Below are 20,507 nucleotides of genomic sequence, written 5' to 3' on the forward strand. Positions count from 1 at the left end.
TCATCTTTTCAATAAATATATTCTTATAAATAAACTGTATTTTTAAAATAAATTCATAATTATGATTTTTTCATTAAAATAAAATAAAATTGATATTAAACTATAAAGTATAAGTTGCTAAATTTTTCAATAATGCAATAATTATTACTGTAGAGAATAACTTGACACATGCTTACTATTAGCTTCGTGACAGAAAAACATTCACTAAAAAAAATTCACAACTTAAATAATTTTTTTTATTAGTTTTCAATTTTAATTTTTTTGTTTCATATCAAAATACAATGGAGTGAATTGATAAATATTAATGAGGTCCAAATTTAAAAAGTATAAATCCTCCTATATACTAAGATAATACAACTTTTCTAAAGTTTTTTTCTTGAAAGTGCTCAAACTTATATATGGAAACAAATTAGATTTTCATTTATTAAACTAATTTTCCATTTAAAATAACTATACATAAAAATTGTATCTTCTATTATTAACTTCGTGACGAAAAAAAAAATTTTAAAAAAAATTTGATGTATTTAAAATATTTTCATAAAAAACACAATTTATGTAATTATTCAATTCTTTTGATTAATTTTAATATTAGTTATTTTTTATAAAAATTCGTGAGATATAAATGAAAAATCTATAAGTAATACACTAAAAATTAAAAGGCCTATATTTACCGCGCATTTGCGCGGGATCTACACTAGTATTAGGTTTAATAGGGGAAATAAAAGAGTAAATGAAGAGTCATCCAAAACTCACTTTATAAACATGGGGGCAAAATTGTCAATTTATGCATTTTTTTCACCTAAAAATGGGGTTGAGTGCAAAATATAATCAGAACAATTAATTTGGGGGTAAATTAATTTTTTTTTATGACGTGAGAGTAATTGTAAAAAAGTGGATTAAGTGAGGGTCTAATTGATAATTTACTCCAAAAATAATGATCCAAAATGCATGTCTTTTCTCTTGCTTATTTACCCGAATGTAACCCGACCCAGACCACCCAGTTTATCTCACATATTTATATTTATCGAGTCTAGTGATGAACTCAATCAAAATGACCCGTTCCATGTTCCACTTCAAAAATGATCCGTTTCATATTCAAAATACCCGTATACATAAACCTTCCACTGAAAACCTAAACCTCATAACCTCCTTCTTCTTTCTCACCTCCCTTCCCCTAAACCCTAAAACCCTAACCACCACCGCAAATTCCATCACCATGAGAACCCTAGATGAGCAAGAAACCACCGCAGTCTTCGAAAAACTCTTCAAATTCATCGGCAACAACCTCAAAAACCTAATCGACAACCCTTCCTACGAAGGTCCCGACTCCGATCCATCCAACCCGACCCGTTACTGTTTCCGTCTTCAGAAGAACCGTCTCTACTATGTCTCCGAATCGCTCGTCAAGCGCGCCACCAACGTCTCCCGTGACAAGCTCGTTTACCTGGGTACTCAAGTTGGTAAATTCACTCACCACGGTAATTTCCATCTCACCGTACATTCTCTACCTTTACTTGCCCCACACGCCAAGCATAAGGTCTGGCTTAAACCCACCTCCGAGATGTCGTTTTTGTATGGGAATCCGGTTTTGAAGGCTCACCTTGGAAGGATTACTGAGGATATTAATGCTGGTGATGGGGTTGTTGTTTATTCCATGTCGGATATACCGTTGGGGTTTGGTGTTGCTAGTAAGAGTACTAAGGATGTTAGGAAATCCGACCCGAATGTGCTTGTTGTTATTCATCAGGCTGATATTGGTGAGTACCTTCGTGCTGAGGATGAGCTTTGAGGTTATAACGGGTTCGCTTTGTTCTTCGCATTTTTCTAATTTCGCGGTATTATTGATGTGTATGCGCTCCTGCTGTTATGTTGGATACATTATAATACAATGTTAAGTTTTTCGGTTTAGTTCTTAGTATATGTCATTGTTATTCTTATGCTGTGTTTATGCGAATTTCAAGTTTGAAATGTTATTCTGGCGAGTATCTTTGTTCTTTGATTGTGTTTCAGCGAGATTATTTTTCTTCTGCTGCTTTATTGTAAATTTTTGGGCGGATGTACGGGTTCAGCGGAATTATCTCTGTGGGATTTAATGATGTTGTATCGGATCAAGTTAGGTTTCTGAGTTAAATGTGGAATTGGTTTCATTTCCTTTTCATTTTCGTTTAAGAGTTGATCTTTTTAGGGGTGTAAAATTCCCAAAATGAATGGTATTTTGGAGATTGCCTTGTTGATGCTAGATTGCTAGGTATAGCATCAAATTTACCGACTATGCTAACAGTTGGTGTTAGCAACCTCATTCTGATCTTGATATCAAAGCTTATTCAAACTTTGTTTAGTTGACACAGTTTCGAGATCCTAGTATCCATTGAGAAACATGAATTTTTGACATGGTGGTTTACTTGTATTATGAAGGTTCTATATATATATAGTTCAGAGTTCAGAAGTGTCGTGTGTTGAAAGTTGATACTCGTGTCTCTTGCTTCTGTGTTTGAATTGTTGGAATGTATTAATGATCTCAATGGTTGAGTTTTGAAAGATGGAGTTAATGGTTTTTGCTTGAGAAATTCAAGGCGGTGAGTGTATATATCTGTCAATTATTTCAATTGGTGATATAGTGAAGCATTTGAGGATGGAAGATGTGTAATTGTTTTTTTTTTTTTTCAGGGACATATATCTCTGTTTCCGTCGAAATATGGAATAAAATTGGACTGTTATTATATCTAGTTCTAATGATTGAATTTATTATTGTTTTGGTCATTGTTTGTGAAGTTTTGGATGGAATTTATGGGTGTAGAGGCATTAGTATCGGTGGGATTGAAAAACTTTGAATCTGATCAAGCATGGTAGCTGAGTAAATTACTGAAATCAATTTTTAAACTTTTAAAGAAATCATTACTTGTCTCTGTATTTGAGCTTCTAAAGTTTCAATTCTGTTTGAGAAATTGATTTTTCCAAGGATGTTGTTTCTTTGATTTATGTTGCTTAGAGTTTTATCATATGGTTGCAAGTTATGTGTGTGACTTTTGTTGTTAGGTCTGATGATTTGATAGTTGTGGTTAAACTTTTCTCGTGAGTCGTTAATTGCCTTGCAGTGTCAAACATGATTGATCACTTGGGTGTGCAATCAAGTATTAAAGTTATCAAACAATAAACATTCAAATATATTACTTGCGTGTGCCATCAGGTTATCAAATTTGCAATTCCACATTTCAGATTTCACTAATTCTGAATTCGGAAATATCAAAGATTTTTCAGGTTGAAGTTTGTTATTGTTTAGATTCCTACTTCTTTATCTTGGAACATTGGGGAAGTTTTGATTTTTATTTTTTATCCACTTCAAAAAGTTGCTTTGGGGTTCAAAGTTTCAGTGTTAAGTTTGGTAGGTTTAATAGAGGCGCAAGAGAATGGGGTTTGAGGTTTTATTTAGAAGTTTGGGTTGGAGCTTGGAGGTGATGTTGATAGTTGATAATAAGCACCAAAAGTTGCAGGGTTGAAGGTGGTTGTGCAATGATCAAGGAAATTGCTGCAGTATGTGTATATATATCTGTCAAGTAGCTCGTAGATTGTTAAGATGTAGATTGTAGGCTAGCTTGGGGTTTGTGATAGTGTTTCCTGCATTGTTTAAAATGCTATATGACTATATGAGCCTCCTTTTGTTTCTGTGAGTATGTTTCCTACTTTGTCCTCATGTGATTATACGAACCTCCTCCAGCTTGTATTTCTATATAAATGCTATTGAAATAGATGCTAGATGAGATAGTTCATACTTCTTACTGATTGCGTCTAATTGCCTGTTTGATGATGCGAAGGGAGTCATAAGGGTAGTATTGGTGGAAACGGGTTGGAACACATCAACTATTGGTCATGTATTTACTGCCAAGGCCTTAACTGATTGAACAATTATTTGTCAACTGAGCTAAGTTGACAGATACACTTTCATATACTAGGTATTTCACACTTGTTCATGGCTCCATGGTTTTGTCATGTTGAAACCAAACCATGGACAATGTCAGGGTTAGCTTTATGTAGTGGGTGTGGTTTCATAATCATAGTGTCCATTGAGAAGCATGGAATCTGAATTTGGCGGTTCAGTTGTATTGTGAAGGAATCTATGTACAGTTCAAACTTTGGTGGTTCTTGAACGGTTATAGCTTTGTTTTAGTGGTTGAGTTTTGGAAGTTGAACCTCGGGTTTCAGTTGTGAATTTTATGGTTTTGAAAGCGATGCTGTGAGTGTGAGTATCTGTCAGTTGCTTCGTATGGTGATATAAGGACATCTCTGAAGCTGTAAGGACGAGGATACGCTTTTGGGCTAGTTTTGCGAGTGTTTAAACTGTTTTCTGAAAACTGTCTTTTGAAAATTTTTAGAAGCACTTTATTTATTATCATTTCCCATATTTTGTGCCCGTAGTACTTTTTCCTTGCTTTTCTTCACACTTTTTAATCTGTTTAAACTGTCTTTTGAAAACTTTTGCACATTGTATTTTTTCTCTTTACTTCCACGGTTCTTTATTTAACTATCTCTTTACTTTTTTTTTCTTCATACTGGTGAGCTTTCTTAAAATTCTACATTAGTCAAGTGAGACCTCTGTTCTCCAGTTGCGTCTCATTGCCGGCTTGATCTCTGTGCGCGCTTCCTGCTTTGTATGAGCTTCTATTTCAATACAAATGATATCGAAATAGAAGCTACATGAGATAGTTCATACTGGTTGACGACTTCTTGAAATTCCGCTCTAGTAAGTAGGATGTCAGTTCTCTAGTTGCGGTTTCCATAGCATGTCATGTTTGGTGTACGCTCTCTTTTTCTTTTTCTCCACTTGAAAGGGTGTCAGAAAGATAGAAATGGGTAGTATTGGTAATGTGTCCACGGCCAAGTAGTGCCGATGACCTACCTTACTGATTGAATGGTTAAGCTAGTTGACCCTTACAGTGCAAGCTCATACAGTCATACGTATACTTTTGCAAAATGGCTGATCCGGCGAAAAATACGCTCTTTCTTGACTATGTTTAAGTCTATACTAGTTTATGAACTCGTACAAAAAGTACTATTAAGAGTAATAACGTATTTTTTGGATTTAGTAAATTACTAAACTTTAGAAAATTTTTCTTTGTCTACCCATATATTTTTTATATGTTTATATTGCTTAATCTTATTTGAAATACTTTTTTTTTTCTCGACTTTTCAACTCTTGAGAGGTGAACTCTAAAAAGTGGAAATAAAATTGTAGACATAACCTGAGTATTTATGCAATATACATTTAATTTTACTCATTTTTGTACGCGGTTTTTTTTTTGTTATTACCCCTCTTGTTTGTTCTTCTATCAATTCTCTACCTTTTCTCTCATTTTATCTCCCACCCACCATCACTTGGACGCCTATTTAAAAGTAGCATTCACTATCACTTACTAACTACCTCGAGACCCAACAACACACCTTCCAGTGCAGTGGTGACCACACCCAACACCTCTGACCACGACGTCCCTCTCAAGCCCTATCTTAGCAACTCCCCACAACTAACCACCTGCAATCCATATCCTACGCCCTCCAACTACCTTACTTCCTCTTGCCTCCATCATCTCTTATGCGCCCCCACCGTACCTCCTGTATAACCACCATCCCTGCCACCCCATGTGTAACGTCTAACCCTTATCGTAGTCTTATGCAACTCCCCAACCCATCATCACCAACCCATTGCATTAATAGGAGATTGAACAATAAAATTAAAATTTATAAGAGTATATTTTTTTGCTAACAACTTATTTACTCATTAACTTTCAATGTGACAACGTTATGCATGTAGTTAGAAAATTTTTAAAGTCACTCCAATTAGTATCTAAATTGATTGTTTGACAATTCTATATTATGTATTACTCATGATCTGATATACAAATATATCACGGAACTACTTGAAATTTTTTAACTAAATTATATTTATTTATATTTCTTATCTAAAACCCAATATCAAAATAAAGTAAGATTATTTCAAGGTAATGAAATATTATCTGCCGCTCCTTTCATTAAATGGCGCACTTTAATTTAGAGAAAGAATCAAAATTTAAGATTAGTAGCAAACTTACATGTTATAGTAGTTTATGAGTTGCGATTTTAATAAAATAATTTATTAAGAATTTTTATTTTTATAAATTTATTAATATAAGCACGATATTTAATGAATAAGTATATTATTAGAATATGATTTAATTTTAAAATATATGTTTTTCACCTGAAAAATGTAAAATAAAAGATGTCATAAATTTTCTTTTGACTCGTATTCTGACGTTGACTCGACTCGAGACCCATATGACCCGACTCGTGTGACTCATTCCACCCGACCTGTTTGACTGGTCTACGTGAAAGTGTGGACATGGGCCACCCGCACGTTGGTCTCGAGGCGGCGAACTTCTCCCACGGAACCTTGGGTTTGCCAAAGCACGCAATGGGCCGTTACCGATTTGTGAGGCATTGAAACCGGTGAAAGGTTGAATAAGCCTGCATTTGTGGAGTCGCCACCAATTTATTGTGGAAATATTGGAAACCGTTCGAATGTCAAGACACAAAGTAATGACATAGACACCATGAACTCGTTACCCTTAGCATTCTATGTCTAGAATGACTCTCGAATATGCCAATGGACACGGATGTCCAGAGATACCTGGAGTAAGGGGTGAGGGTACGTATTAGGAAGCTCTTTAATCGAACACCTAATCCCGCCCGCCTCAATAGCGGCCTCTACTAATGATTAGGGAAATTGTTCATATTTGATATGTTGTCGATTGTAATGCATGCAATGCAACATCCAATGTTTTAGTCCTAGCATGTGAGATTAGACTATGTCGGTGAACAAGTGTTTTAGCAAACAAATTGGGTCGAAGTAGATGTTAGATTAAATTACATGTGAAAACCAAGTAAATAAATCATACATAAGAAAATAATGAATTAAAATAATTAAAATTACAAACTTTACAAAGATTATTTGATCTACGACAAAAGCGCGCTCAAAAACGGGATTTCGAAGAAGGAAATAAAAGAAAATAAAATTAGAAAATAAAATATGAAAATACGTCAGATTAGAGGTGATAATACGAATAATAGTTAATTTAAACCGTAATTAGAAGCTACGTCAAAGCGAGAAAGAGTTCAGGGATAGAAGCCAACCCAGAACAGGCGCAACATCTACTGCATCCCTTGGAAGAGGCGCTGCAGTCCCTTGGAAGAGGCGCAACACTTCTTGCGTCTGTTCTTGAGTTGGATTCTGGTTGTGAAGTCAGAATCGCGGATTGTTATCGTTCATTGGTAATTTAAGATCGATTATTGATGTATGACTCAAGTTGAAGTATTTTAATTGATTATATGCGTCTGGAACCGTCATAAAACGAATAAAAAACGAGAATTTATAGCGGTTTACATGATTACGGTGAACTCGTGTCGGAAATACAAAAAGAACGAACTATGAACTTGAAAACGGAATTAAATTTGATAAACTAAAATCAAATAAAGAAAAGGATGTACAAAAGACGAATTCCAGAGAATCGATATGAGAAAATCGAACCTCTAAAATCCGGGTTTGAATAGATGACGAAAACCCGCAAATATTGAATTATAAGGGATTCATGTCGAATTATGCATTATAATTAAAAAGGAATTATAAAAACATGATTTATGTACTACATGAACAAAAGGAACGAAAGAATAAGAGAAAAACAGAAAATTGCAGAAGGTCGATGAAGAAGAAGAAGAGCAGGAGCAGCGGCAGCCTCAGGAAGAGATGCATCAGATGTTGCGACTCTTCGAAGAGGCGCAACTGCTGCATCGTTTCTTCTCGACGTCAGACCTCTGTTGTTTTATGAAACTGGTTTTAAAAGATTGATTTTAAGACGGGTTTTGAACGTGCTTTTGATATAGACCTTACATTAGATGATACAAAATAAAAGTACAGTAAATAAATAGGTTTTTACACCCTCAGACTTACATGTTTGACGAAACGAGATTGACTAAAGTTATCGTTTAGTGATTGCTCGACTCGAATATGCATGGAAATGCCCTTGTTAAAGGATTTAAAAGATTGATTGATCAAGTTGATTAAGCGGAGTTGGTCAAATTGGCCGGTCTATGCAACACGACTGGGACTCAGAATGATCTGAGCTTACATGGTCGATTGATCAAGCACGTAGGCGTCGAAAGCAATAGCGTAGCCTAGAATGCAAAGAGAGAGAAAGAAGAGGCGGAACACTCGCGTGCCAAATATGGAGGCCGAAGGCCTCTATTTATACTAAACACGCGAAGGAGTTTAGGAATGACACGGATACGAAAACAAATCACGGAAATATTCTGGAAAGCATGGAAAGAGGGCTGGGGAAGAGGCGCATTAGCCACTGCGAACCTGGAAGAGGCGCAGCACCTGTTGCGTCATTTCCACAGAGGTTTCCTCCTCAGCAAGAAAGATTTCCGCGTTTTTTTATGGAATTTCGGTAGATATAGGCTTCCTTATTCCGTGAAACACAATATACGGAAGATATTTTCTTAAAAATATTGAATAAATTAGGAATAAATATCCATAGAATTCTAGAACATTCTGGAACATTCCGACTTGGCATTTAAACGGTTTTTCTAAAAATGAAGCGGTTTTTTGATCCAGACTCCAAATGAACTCTAATTATTGTCAAAACGGCCGTATCGCCGCGCAGATGACGACCATGAGGTTGACTCGAGTGTTTGAACTATCACTTGTCGATGAACTTACGAACTGTCATAAAATCGTTCCGCGTATCAAACATGCGGCCCAATCATCACTGAGTGGTTGGAGGGAGGTGCGTAAATGAGGTATCTAGAGAGCCTTCACTTTGACTGAGGCTTGGACAAGGCGAAAGTCAAAGTATAGCCATCAGGTCAATCGAAGATTACAACCTGACGACTATGGCGACGCGAGGCGGCTCAAGGGGTCTGAACCAAGGACCTGTCGCCGGGAACATTTTAGAGTCTGTCGACTATCGGGGAGGGTCGTTTAAAGTCCATTAGACTACGTAAGGAAGCTCGACAGCCATTAGAAGAAACCATACCTGAGGAAAATAAAGGTCCGACACGCCCTTTGCATTACTGGGGGAAATAAAGGTCCGACACGCCCTTTGCATCGCTGAGAAAAATAAAGGTCCGACACCCCCTTTGCATTGCTGAGAAAAATAAAGGTCCGACACGCCCTTTGCATCGTTGAGGAGAATAAAGGTCCGACACGCCCTTTGCATCGTTGAGAGAAATAAAATCCGCTCGGGTTGTCGCAAACGAAATTCTGATAGAGAAGAGGAACTCACGAACTGTATTTCACGATCATGAACTCTCGCTGGGAAACAAAATGTCGTGGTTGTCTGTAGTCTGTTGAGGAGAAAATACCGATTCGGACGAAGAGAACACCCAAAAAGGAGCCATATGTAGGGGAAGAGGTGCATGAAGCCTGGGCCTACAAATAACGAATCTTATAACGAAGTTCAACGAATTTAGAGGAAGCTTGTTGAGGAAAAGGCGCAGCAAGTGCTGCGTCCTTTCCCGAGCTCGTCCCGTCTGGGTAAAAACCCGACTTAAGTCGTGTTTTGTTTTTCATTTCAAAACACAAATATTTCGTTTCTTCATCAAAACCCAACCAAATTCCGTCAAAAACTTGATCGAAGCTCGCCATAAACCATGACTAATCAAGGTATGTGTCTTGTACTTGCTTTAATTTGCATTTGAGCTTGATTTTTGGGTCGAAAATTAGGGTTTTTATACTCATTTATGTCGAAAATTTGGAGTTTTCGTCCCAAATGAATTTGCCTCATGAAATCGACATTAGAAATGAGCAATTGGCCATGTTAGGAACGCAACCATATATCCCTTTCGAATTTTCGTCCAGTATTAAGGATTTGAGGGCGAAATGTGATGGTCTCTATGCTAAATCGTAAAACCCTTCGAAAATGGCCCTATACTAGCCCCTTATTTATGAAACTTGGTGTTCTGGAACCCTTGAGTAGTGGGTAAACTTCATACATGGAAAAATAGGACGAAGTGGAAATAAACATGGGCTTCGTCCCGTTATAATAAATCGGGACCAGTTTCTTAAACTAAATTTTCACAATATTTTTTAAGTAACAAATAATAATTATTTTATTTTATGCATTAAAATTATTAATAATATATAGTAGAAATATTTGGGATATTACACTCGACCTCACACATTTTAAAAGATTGAGACTTAGCCTTACCAAATAGTAGGAACTCATGAATCCTAATTTCATATAGGTACAATACGGTATTGAAACATTATACCGGGGTGCTTTCAATTGACGTTGGATAAGTGGGGTAATAAATAGTTATTACACTTCGAAAATTTGGTTGATCTCAACGAAGGTATTTGCGACCATAGCCGCAATAGGTTCGTGCTAAAGATGAACTTAACGTAAATTCATCGACCGAGAGTTCTAACTGTAGAATCGGTTAAGAGGGTTAACCCACCAAGATTATATTAGCAAGAGGTGTAGAGGGCCCGTAGGCTGACATCCAAGATTTAATATGAATTTTTGGGTCTCAGAATCGTTTATATAATTGGATGAGGGTCATTGTATAAATGCTACAACATGCTACAATGCTTTAGATATAACGATGAATGTTTAATTTTCCCAGTACTTCGTTGTTTTTTAATGTTGCTCTATTTCATTACTCCTACTCATATGCGAAATCATTCGATTGTAACACGAGTCTCCGCTAAACTACTATTGCTAACGACAAAGAATCTCTTTCTAAAAAGAACCAAATCATAGGTTGTGGACTAGCTCCATAGAAATCGTTCTACTACATAGAACTCCATAGGAGTTGTCCTATGTCATATAAGATTAGCATCTTAAATTCGTAACATACCTATGTATGATTTCTTGTGAAGAAATATGACTAGAGGTAATGATTAGTCAAAATATGTTTTGATAATATTCTTCTATGCATCCATGATTCAAAAGTCTTATTGCTCAACCTAAACACTTGTCATCAAGCACTTAAGTTGTTAAGAGCATGGCAATGTTAAATTGGTAAATTAATTTGTTAGAAATTTTGATTAACCAAATAACACAATAGAGTTCATCTTTGTGAAGGATTAACTAGGAATTTAAATGAAGATAAGTCTTCATCAAGTAAAAATTCTTGAAGTCCGTGGGAGCAATAAAAGGTAAGTATCTATTTTAATTGTTAAGGATAGAACTAGGCTAGAAAGAGAAGGTGTTGGACACTAAAATAGATACAAACCCCAATAAGTAAAGATCAAGGAAGTTGGTCGTGTGACTCCAACATATTCCTTCTTGAATATCTATGACATTGACATTACATTGTTGCCAAATACCACATCATGAGTATTTGATACAAATTTATAGATTTCATCATATTTGGCATTATCATGTGATGACTAGCAAGAATAAGTTCAAAATTTGCATGAATGGAACTAGGGTAGTTGCCATTTCATCCATGAACATATGAATGTTGTAGTGTACTCATTTTAGTTTTGTATTTAGAAATGTACCTCAATAATTGCTATGATGTATAATATGTCTAAATAAGAATATAATTTGAGTTTTGCACAAAAGGTAAAGGGTTTTACCATTATGCAATTAAAACAAGCGTTGAACTCTTACATATCACGATTAAGTTTATGGTGAGACCATACAAATCAAGGTAATTATATTTAAACAAAAAAATGTCATATATATATAACTCAAGTTGGTGACTCCAATCATTTCTCAATTCTTGATTGAAAATCGCATTTAGAAACTAGTTTTGACAAGTGTCCCAAACCATTTGATTGAGAATCTTTGGTGTATGCGAATATTGTATTCAAAGCAAGACAATTCATGATTTTTCCTTGAAAAAGATTATGAATAGAGCAAGATATTCGCCCTAATTACACTTTGAAGTGTATGGTCGAATACAATTTCAATCTGAGAAGGTTATTACTTCTTCATCTCTTTTACCAACGACTTAGGTAGATACTTGATATCCACTTAATGAGGTAAGAAAAGAAATTCTTTGAATAAGTTCAATGAATGTTAAAAAGTATCAAAACCTACAGATTATAAAACCAAAGTATTAGTACTTAGTTAAAATGGGGAACAATGAAGTGATGACTTTTATCTGCACCAAAATGAGTTGATATAGTATCACAAGTTCACTTACATTACGATATGATTGAATCTTTACATTATAGTTGGAGGTAGTTTCTGTTATAAAATTTGTCTGGCATTTAAATTTTCCACTAAAATAAAACATGGTTAAAGCAATCATCTACATTTTATATGAGATATGGTTAGGCATGGTACCCAAATTGTAGCTAGTTTCGATAGTAAACATGTGCTCTCTCTTCCTATGGTTATGAAATCATCTCTCTTCCTACGTGATCACGAGAACAAAGGGTTTGTGACTCGTGATGCTGTCTATTAAAGAAATGAGGAGTATTTCTTAAAGACAAAGTGGGAGAAAATGTTCAAGAGCCACAAACTGAGGATAAGACGTAGGAAGATGTTCCTTCTTGGTCAAAATCAGTGAATATTTCTTCGAAATCTAAGTGGACAGGAGTCATGTTATTTTTGAAATTAACAAACCTGTAACTTATTAAGTTGCTTTATCTAGTTTCAACTCCGCAAAAGTCCAAAATGAGCATAAACATGAAAATGTTTATTTAGCTTGGTTGGTTGGTGGCATAGGGTTTTGCACGCAACAACAACGCTTCATTGTATTCGGATATGATTCGATATAGTTGGATTTTAAAATCATCTTGCATGAGTTTTATAAATCGCAACTATCCTAAGGTAGGATGCGAACTTAAGAAGAAATCTTAAGTAGATGTCAAAGAGTTGAATTTTATGAGTCATGTGATAAATCCTTCTCGAGTAGTTATATTTATACATGAGGTTTAGTGGCAGTAAGGTGGTGTTATTAGTCTGATATGTGAATGACATATTGATCACCATGGATGATGAAAGACTTAAGAGAGGAATGATACATCTCTATAGTATCAAGGCCTATAAAGATAGATCTAAGAGGATATTAGCGTTTAATGAATACTCTTATGTTGATAAAATTCTAGACATGTTCAAAGGTCATGAACATGTAGAAATTGAATCCACTTGCTTCCGCTGCGGGATTAATTCATTACGCTAAGATGTGTCACCGTTCTTAATTTTCTTATACTTGGGTATGACGAAAATTTACAAATCGAATCTTTGAGAGAAGTCGCTATATAGCCACATAGTTCATTAGTTAGTACTCAGGAAGTACTAAAGATATGAAGCTAAGCATTTAGAATTGAGATGGATTTATGTGCAAGGAGTTACACAAAAATCATATTCTAAATTCATTAGGATGGTTAGAGAACTATCTTGGCTATATTATTTAAGGAGGATATATGCTAGAAACGTCCTAGGCAATTAAACAATGAGATATACACAACGGAAATTGAGTACAATTGCAATAATGAGATATGCAAGAAGGAAGGGATCATATTAGGATTCGGTTTTATGAATTGGGGAACTATGGTAGTTCGCCGAAGGTCCTATCCCTACACACTGTGAGGACATTGGGAGTTATTCAAAGGCAAGAGAGCCTATGTCCAGATTGGATCTTGACACGTACTCAAAGAAGTTCTTATAATACAAGATTATACACAAAATGGGAAATACTATATAGTAAGGTTAGGGAAAGTGTAAATTGTTGCTAAAACTTGCTAACCAAGGCCTTTCCAGAGGCTAAGCATGATAAGTCATGCCATTTCAATTGAGTTGAGATGTATAGTTGTATACAATATTAAGTATGGGTTATAGATTATGTAGTAATTGATATGGTATCAATTTTACATATGTGATAATACATTCATCGTTTGAGTTTTATTAAAAACTCTTTTATTACTTTGTTATATCCAAATAGGTTATAAGGACAACGTTGAACCCTATTAAAGTCAACTGGATTAACATAGTATTGGCCCCTAGTTTCTTATATGAGGTGACGTCTCGAAGTGACTAGAGTGTGATGCGATTGATGGCAAGTTCAAGTGCCATAGAGTCATAAGAGATGACTAGTCGATAACATAGGCAGACTGTATGAGACACTCTGTCGGCAGTGACCGCTTATAGAGTTCTGGTAATTTTTTTTATAAAGCCTGGTCATGGAGAGAGCTACTATAGTATTCTTTTGAGTCAATTTTTTGACTAAAGACTATTCGCCCAAGTCAGCACAGTTTCTGATTGACTTTGATTTTTGCCCCAAGCCATTCTGTAAAAAGGGGTGAGTGTGCATCTTTTGGGTCATGATTAACTGTGGGTGTACGAAGGGAATAGTGCGATAGGAATTGTCCATCCCCTTGTCAGGGTTATCTGAAATCTCAGGTCCACTCGAAGAGTAGTGAACTGAAAATGCGTGGCCACCTTCGGAAGGTATCTACGGTAGATAATTCCGGTCAAACAGTTACTCTCCAGATCGAGGAAACCACTCAAGATATGATCAAATGCAAGTACGACATGCAAGACACCTTGCATTGAGTGGGAGATGATGTAATATGACAAGAGAATTTGTGACGCACACTTATCTCAGACAAGTGGGAGATTGTTGGAGTAAGTGTCCTTAACAATATTGCGATCACATGATTAAAACATCATAGTTAAATCTCATAATAATAATAATACGTAAGGGATGATTCAATTATATAGTTAACGTATCAACATTAATCGGTAATGATTGGCTAACTAGAGTTTGACATTACTGTCGTTTGACGATGGTAATCAGTTGATCCCTTAAGGTCACACCTATAGGACGTTTCCCAAACTGAAAAGTTAATTAATCGTATATTGATACGGATTAATTAAATCCTTAAATTGAACAAATTTATTTATAAGTGAAAATTATATATCTCTTGTAATGTGCTTAAATAAGATTCAATTTAGTAATTAATTTGTTATATTACTAAAATTGATAAAAGTTTAGGAAACATTTGGTTAGTTATAATTACAAAATATTGTAGATTATATTAACTAGATTTAATGTGATCCATTTCATATACATGTAATTGTGAATTACTTGTTAATTTGTTAAATGTAATTTACTTAATATATAACTAGTATAGATCCCGCGCCAATGCGCGGTTTTTTAGATAGGAATATTAAAGAAAAGGATAATACGAAGTAGTAACTACTAACAATTATAAAACCTGATATTGTAAAATTTATTATTATTAATGTTTTGTATTAAATCAGTGGAAAAGGGAAAATTCAGTAGAATCCCGTTGTAGATATAATATAATGAAAGCTTAATTACAGATATCATATAAAGAAAGCCCAATTATAGCGAAATTCATTTAGGCGGAAAAATTTGGAGATTTCTTATTCTTTTAGTATAAGGGGGATGATATTTAATTTGTTAAATATGCTTTATTATGCCTAATGACATGTTACATGTCACATATCACAACATGTTACATATGACAAATTACAAAAGATAATATGGAGTCCATTTTAAGTCATGTGCACAGGTTTTAGTGGGTTATTTTAGAGTGTTGATAGTTGTTGTTTTTAATGAAAAAGAAACACTATAATTACCTAATGATGCTAGATCCCTACCTATGGTTTTTGAGAAAGCAAAAAGAAAAAGACCACTCACCCTTACCCATGAAGAAAACCGGTTGTCCTGTGCTAAAAGGAGAAGAGGTTCTCATTTTTACATTATTCTTATTCCAATCTTCATGCTTATCTCTCTCTTTTTCTCCCTACATAAAATTGTTTTGTGCATAAAACTTGTTCAATAATTCTAATAATGCAATCATATTACTAGAGTAGTAATAATAATAATATTAGAATTAATATTTAAGGTTACTAATACATATTATCTAGTTAGTAATTATATTAGTGTTTGGGTTAGTCTTGGGTGCAACTAAGAGGAGTGTCTCTATAGTTGAGACTTGAAGATCATGGAGGATCGTACCCAATGTATTGATCTCAAGAACAAGTGAAGGTGGTAGACCTTACTTGTGCCAAAAATTCGGTACATTTACAATGTAAGGAAATTCGATTTTCTTCCTTATTTCATTATTTTGTTATGCATGCACTAGATCCACATAAATATAAATTATGGGTAATTTATAAATTGAATTAGACGAGTCTAATAGGGGTATATGAACCTAACACTTAATTGTTGGATTTGTGGTGGATTGATTATATTGGTGAGGTGCGTCCTCGGCTGAGTGGAGTCACTTGTGGGAGTGGCTTCACGCCATTGATTAGCCCCTTGTGGAACCCGCCACAAGAGGAGATGTGCATATTAGGGAACATGGGTTGTTGCTCGTTGCGATGAGTGGGGCTTAGGTGGGCAAGGCTGCGGCCCCCCACTGGTGGTGTGGATTATCTGTCGCGGCAGTAATCTGGCAGGACTACACACTTAAGTGTGTAGTCAGTTATGAGACATGATTGGGAATGGAGAATGATTGTGGAATTGTTGTCATTGATATTCTTGTATTTTGCTTATCTTAATTATACAATAAAATGACCCCGTTGTTCTTTTGTAAAACTATGGTGATCCATTTGGGGATGGTGAGCAGATTGTGACAGGTAATGGTTGTCTTTAGCTACGGGGACGAGATGGGATATCATCACTTCAAGTCTAGCTTCCTATGTTACAAGTAGTTGTTTGGCTTTCATTTGTATTGAGATTTCATATACACTTTCTTTTGGTTTTTCTTTGAGACAATGTAATTGTTTAAACTTTATACCTCAATAAATGTTTCGAAATGGTTACTTTTGATATACTAACCTCGGGCAACCGAGATGGTAACAACTTCTCATGCTAGGGTGGTCCTTGGTAAGGCACCTTCATATGTGGGGGTTGTACCCTGGCTAAGGTAGCATTTGTGAGATATATGTTGTTTGCATCATTGTTGTTGGACGAAGCTGAATATGGGGCTATTGTCCGAGGTAGAAAATGGCTCATGTTACACTCAATCTGACACGAGTTAACGACTAAACGCATAAATCATAAGGGTGGAAAAACATCTCGGACTTAAAGAGATGAAGGCGACCATATGTGGCGACTCGGTACTGACTCAATTGACGGTGCGACGGTGTTGACTTTGACCGGGTTCAACATGATGGGGTGATGTCGTTGAACTGGTCTCGGTGGTGAGATGACTCATAAGTAAAGACCTATAAGTATGTTTGCTTTAACTCGGTAGACACGAGGCTGAATCAGAGTGGTGGACTGAAATTTTCAAAAATAGGAATTTTCAAAAACACATTTCTTGTTTTATAGACGGTTTTCGAAAATACAAATCTTCAAAAACTGGCTAGTTAGGATTGAAAAGGTCGTCTTACGTTTGTTTTCAAAAGATGGCTTGATATAGAGTTCTGATGGCTTTAAAAACGGTGCGTTATTTCCGAAGACGGGTTTTCGAAATTCAAAAGGTGAAAGTTTTGAAATAGAGGTTTGAAAAGTTTGAAATTGTTGTGGTCTCGAAAACGGTGCGTTGTTTTCGGGATTTGAAAAGGCTATTATGTCGGCGCAAATGTCCATTAAGTCGGCGCAAATGTGCTTTTGAAACGTTTTAAAAAAAACGGGTTTTGAAATCGTTATTACGATGGTGTAAAAGGTGTTTTTGCAAATGGTTGTGAAAAAACGTGTTTTGAAATCGTCGTTACGACGGCATAAACGGTGTTTTTGCAAATGGTTATGAAAAACCGTGTTTTGAAATCGTTATTACGACGGCAAAAATATGTTTTGCGAAAGCTTGTGAAAAACCGAATTTTGAAATCGTCGTTATGACGGCGTAAAAGGTGTTTTTGCAAATGTTTGTGAAAAACCGTGTTATGAAAGCGACATTACAACGGCATAAAAGGTTGTTTTTTGCAACGGGTCGACAAAAGAACGAGGTTGTAATGGCCATTATAACAACGCCAAAAGTGCTTTTTGCAAATTTTAGAAATGACAAGGAAGGACTTATGATCACATAGCACATAAGCACTCACAGTTCATTATATTATGCATAATGCTGACATGGGTTTTGGCTTAAAAAGGGTGGTTACACACCAAGCAATGAATTCCCGATTTTTGAGAGGGATGCCAATCCAAACCAAATGTGTAAGCTAGGTGCTCTAGCCTCGTTCACGTAGGAAGTGAATTCTCTTTGACGAAATAAAAATGTGTGACATCAATGGTATGCTTGACGCAGTTGGGATTCGAAACACGGGGATGAGAAAACTCACGCCGACGAGACGAGCCGATTGGTCGATAAAGATTCAGGTTGTGGGCCCAGACAACGAACCTGACTTATGACCATAATATCAAATGATATTCTTCAATCAAGACCTCGTTCGATTTTTACCATCTAGGGATCAAAAAGACACAAGTGTCCTAGGTTTTCACAGTGGAGTCCCCAATCTATGGACATGGACCACCCGCGCGCCAATCTGTGGCCGTACGACGGTCCGAGAGCCACATTCGGGGAAGTAGGAATGCTCTCGACCAGATCGCTTTAGATCGGTCGGTTTCGTCTTAATGAAGGTCTTGAAACGATGCAGAGATGTCCGGAGTTGCCACCAAGAAATTATGGGATGCCTAGAAACCGTTCGAATCCACATTATACCTCGGTCAAATGAAGAACAAAGCAGGGCTTAATATAGGTATTAAAGATAAGGACTCGTCCCTCTTTTCGCATCCTATCGCTACAATGACTCTCGTACGCCCTGGATAAGGCCATGCATTATCCAAAGGTTCTGAGTAAGAAGTAAGGGTACGTATTGGAAAGCTCTTTAATCGAACACCTAATCCCGCCAGCTGTAGCAGCCTCTACTGATCAATCTTGGTAGGTTAAGTGCAAAAGTTGATAAAACGGGTTCCATGTATGAATGCGCATCCACAAATTTAAACCTAATATGTGAGATTTGCTATGTTGGTTGTTTATCCAAGTATCAAGTATTTGATGTCGAGTTGATTTAAATGTTGATTTGCATGCAAAGATGGAAATTAAACATCCATTTACCGAGTTAGATTTATGGTGCTTAACACTCCATTTGTTTGAAAAAGTGTGTTTAAAATGTGAAATGTAAAATATAAACTCATCAATCTGATCCGTCATGTATTCGGGTTAACCGAAATCAAGATCGTCCTAGACAAGTGCTGGAATGAACCAGAAGCTGTGCCAGGAAGCCATTTAAGGCGCGAGCCTATTGGCGATATAATGGGGCTTCACCTTATTTTGCAACAGGCGAAAAATAGAAGGGTATTGGGGCGCGTGTCAAACGGGAGTCCAAGTGAACCTTTTGGACTTGAAAAAGGTTTGTTAAAACCATTTTAAAAGGTCGTTTAAAATCTCTTTTGCTGAAAAGGTCTTTAAGACCACTTTTGTGTTAAAGTGTAGAATATGACTCAGAATATTCATCATTATGTTGATGATACTCGTTGTCGGGTTTAAATTTGCAAGCTCGACATGAATAGTTTTGTAAATAAATATATAAAATGTATTTGCTCAACTGTTTCATCACCGTGCTCGAATTAAATCGACATGCATATATGTTAGTCAGGGATGATCCATGATATGGTTAAGACTCTCATGAATTTGAAAATAAAGATAAAAAATGCATGATATGAACTAATTATGTTAAGTTCATTGCTTTGTAATTAGTCGATATTTATCATCGTACTCGGGATTAAATCGACATGATAAATATATGAACCAAGGATGGTTATGAATATGACTAAAATGCTTGCGAATATAAATAAATGAAAAAATAAAGAAGTAGGAGATGAAAACGTTTAAGTATCCGTAAATTGGTTATTAACCAACAATATCATCGTTACACGGGATAAAACCGTCATGGTATAAATAACCAAGGATGATTTCGATAATGGTCAAAAATGCTTATCATAAAAATGATTTGAAATGGTAAAAATCGTTTTAAGAAACGAAAGAAAAAGAAATAAAACATAAAGAATGATGAACTCAAACACGTTGAGTTCTGACAAGAAAAGCCATGCCATATGAGGGGCGAGCCCCTAGGCGAGGCAATAGGCCTCTGTCCCAGGCCAAAACTCGGTTTTGGCTCGATGTTTCCAAGTTTTGAATCGTGTTATGCATGTTTTATGATGTAGAAGTCATGAAAACGGTAAAACATGAAATAAGAGGATTAATTATACCCTCATACTTACATGCTCGGTTGCTTGCCGAGAAATAGACAAAGTGTAAAACTTGTGAGTCAGAAAGCTCGGTTTGAAAAACCGTTTTGTAAATATGGAGTGTTGCTTTGCTTTAGTGTGGGTTTAGTTGGTCTAAATGGTAATTCAAGTGTTTTTAATGCAAGATGACGGTACCAAAAAATGTGTAAGGCTCGTGTTTTCTATCGGTAGGTCAAAAACACGCGTCGGTTTTTGACTTTAGAGTCGAGGTCAAGAATTTTAAGGGAGAAAGAAGGGGCGAACTCTCGCGTGCTTTGCAAATGGGGTGCTTGAGAGGTGTTTATAGAGGAATG

The 20,507-nt window shown here is 35.9% G+C and overlaps 1 protein-coding gene across 1 annotated transcript; it reads left to right on the forward strand.

Moving 5' to 3' along the window:
• Positions 1-1,071: 1,071 nt before the first annotated feature.
• Positions 1,072-1,994, forward strand: LOC141617426 (uncharacterized). Its single transcript, XM_074434627.1, has one exon. The coding sequence runs from the start codon at positions 1,217-1,219 to the stop codon at positions 1,787-1,789; it is 573 nt and encodes a 190-aa protein (XP_074290728.1). The 5' UTR covers positions 1,072-1,216; the 3' UTR covers positions 1,790-1,994.
• Positions 1,995-20,507: the final 18,513 nt, after the last annotated feature.

Source organism: Silene latifolia, chromosome X (genome assembly GCF_048544455.1).
Source record: "Silene latifolia isolate original U9 population chromosome X, ASM4854445v1, whole genome shotgun sequence".
Classification (NCBI taxonomy): Eukaryota; Viridiplantae; Streptophyta; class Magnoliopsida; order Caryophyllales; family Caryophyllaceae; genus Silene; species Silene latifolia.

What these genes read in the sequence shown, in the direction of transcription:
- LOC141617426 (XM_074434627.1), top strand. Translation starts at nt 1,217, where the DNA reads ATGAGAACCCTAGATGAGCAAGAAACCACCGCAGTCTTCGAAAAACTC.